General features: G+C 39.0%; 1 protein-coding gene across 2 annotated transcripts; it reads right to left on the minus strand.

Moving 5' to 3' along the window:
* Positions 1-265: 265 nt before the first annotated feature.
* Positions 266-1,050, minus strand: LOC147065631 (larval cuticle protein A2B-like). Of its 2 annotated transcripts, XM_085956550.1 has the most exons (3): positions 1,039-1,050; positions 824-871; positions 266-730 (listed from the first exon to the last, which is right to left on the minus strand). In XM_085956550.1, exons 1-3 carry the CDS (start codon positions 1,048-1,050, stop codon positions 266-268), a joined length of 525 nt encoding a protein of 174 aa, XP_085812676.1. The 2 variants fall into 2 exon arrangements, with proteins under 2 accessions (XP_085812676.1, XP_085812675.1); XM_085956549.1 differs by having other exon boundaries at positions 266-871.
* Positions 1,051-1,657: the final 607 nt, after the last annotated feature.

Below are 1,657 nucleotides of genomic sequence, written 5' to 3' on the forward strand. Positions count from 1 at the left end.
TTTGATAGTAAAGCGTTATCTCTTCTTATATTTTCAGATGTTTTTCAGTTTTTGACTTTCACTGGACCTATATTATTATGTAAGGAGGAACCTACTTCCTAAATTATTTTAAGTATCAAAATTAAATTAATACGATTATGTTATTCCTAGTCATTCCATGAAAATTTACAAACATGGATAGGTCTTAAATAAAAATCTAAAATAATTTTTAAAAATAATTTATTGCAGTTTATACGAGATAGACAATCCAAAAATCATTCGGTTTTTAGTGGTAGTAGGCGGGGGCGCTGTGGGCACCGTATGAAAGGGGTGAGGCGTAAGCCAAAGGAGCGGCAATCTTGGCGACTGGGGCGGCGTAAGACAAGGGGGAAGCATAGGCGACTGGAGAGATGACCTTGGCAACTGGGGCAACAACCTTAACGGCGTGTCCGATGGGTTCACGACGGACGACGGCGTTGAATCCGTTGTGGGGATCGGCGGTGTAGTCTACGGTGCGCTTAAGACCATCAGCATCGATAAGGGAGTAAGATCCTTCGACAACATCTCCGTGTCTGGATTCATGCTGGCTCTTGGAGTCTCCGGTCAGACCGTCTTGGATATCGTAGGCGTAGGAGTATTGAGGGTTGGGATCGTAGTCAGCGTCGATGGTGGCATATTTGGCAACGGGAGCAGCGTAGGACAAGGGAGCGGCGTAAGAGTGGGGAGCGGAGTAGGCGAGGGGAGCTGCGATCTTGGCGACTGGTGCAGCATATCCTAAGTGGGAGTTGTATCCCAAGTGTGAGTTGTATCCCAGGGGAGCGGAGTAAGCCAGAGCGGGCTGGGCGATGAGGCCAGCATTGGCAGCAGCCACCATAGCGGCGAAGACGACGAACTGTAAATAAACAAAAAGAATATTTAATATACGTTCCTGATGCATAATAATGTATTAGATAATATTACAGTAACAAATTATTTCATTCGTATCGAATTGAGAGCTTTAAGCACACCATGAAAAGCTTGTCAATAATGGGTGTAGGAATAGTGATATTTTGTTGATACCTTGAATGCCATTTTGAGAGTAGTTTTCTCGAACAAAGGTAAATACCAATTGATACAGTTTGCAAGAAGCATTAACTATTTATACGTTTCTCGATTGCATATTAACGAAAAGGCAATCGGGCTGTTTGACATTGCCACCGGACTTTTGCCAATAAAAATTGATCCGCACCACTCAACTCAGGGACACTACATAGACGTTGCGAGTGCATTGAAATTATTGGCGTAGGTTGTAATTATTACTATCATAAAACAAAGTGTACCGAGATATAAATTATTAAAAACACCGTGTATACTGAGAACAAGCATACATATTAAAGCTTATTAAGTAAGTATTGCAGATATAGTGTATACCAAATTTACATACTATTAACCATAATATAATAGCTTATCAAATATTATTTTAATTAATATGTATATTATTATTCAAAATAATTGGAAAGCGATAGAGCTGCAGCGAGTGAAGAAAGATTTAATTTATTGTAATAGGTACATGGTGAGTTACTTATTATTAAGTTAACAGGATATTCAATAGGTAAATAATGAAACACACACAAGTAAACTAAGTATTAATGTGGAAAGAGATGATATATTATCCATTTTAAATATAATGTCTTATGAT

The sequence above is a fragment of the Rhyacophila brunnea genome, unplaced genomic scaffold (genome assembly GCF_057557595.1).
Source record: "Rhyacophila brunnea isolate RB1 unplaced genomic scaffold, BYU_Rbru_1.0 scaffold_6, whole genome shotgun sequence".
NCBI classification, from domain to species: Eukaryota; Metazoa; Arthropoda; class Insecta; order Trichoptera; family Rhyacophilidae; genus Rhyacophila; species Rhyacophila brunnea.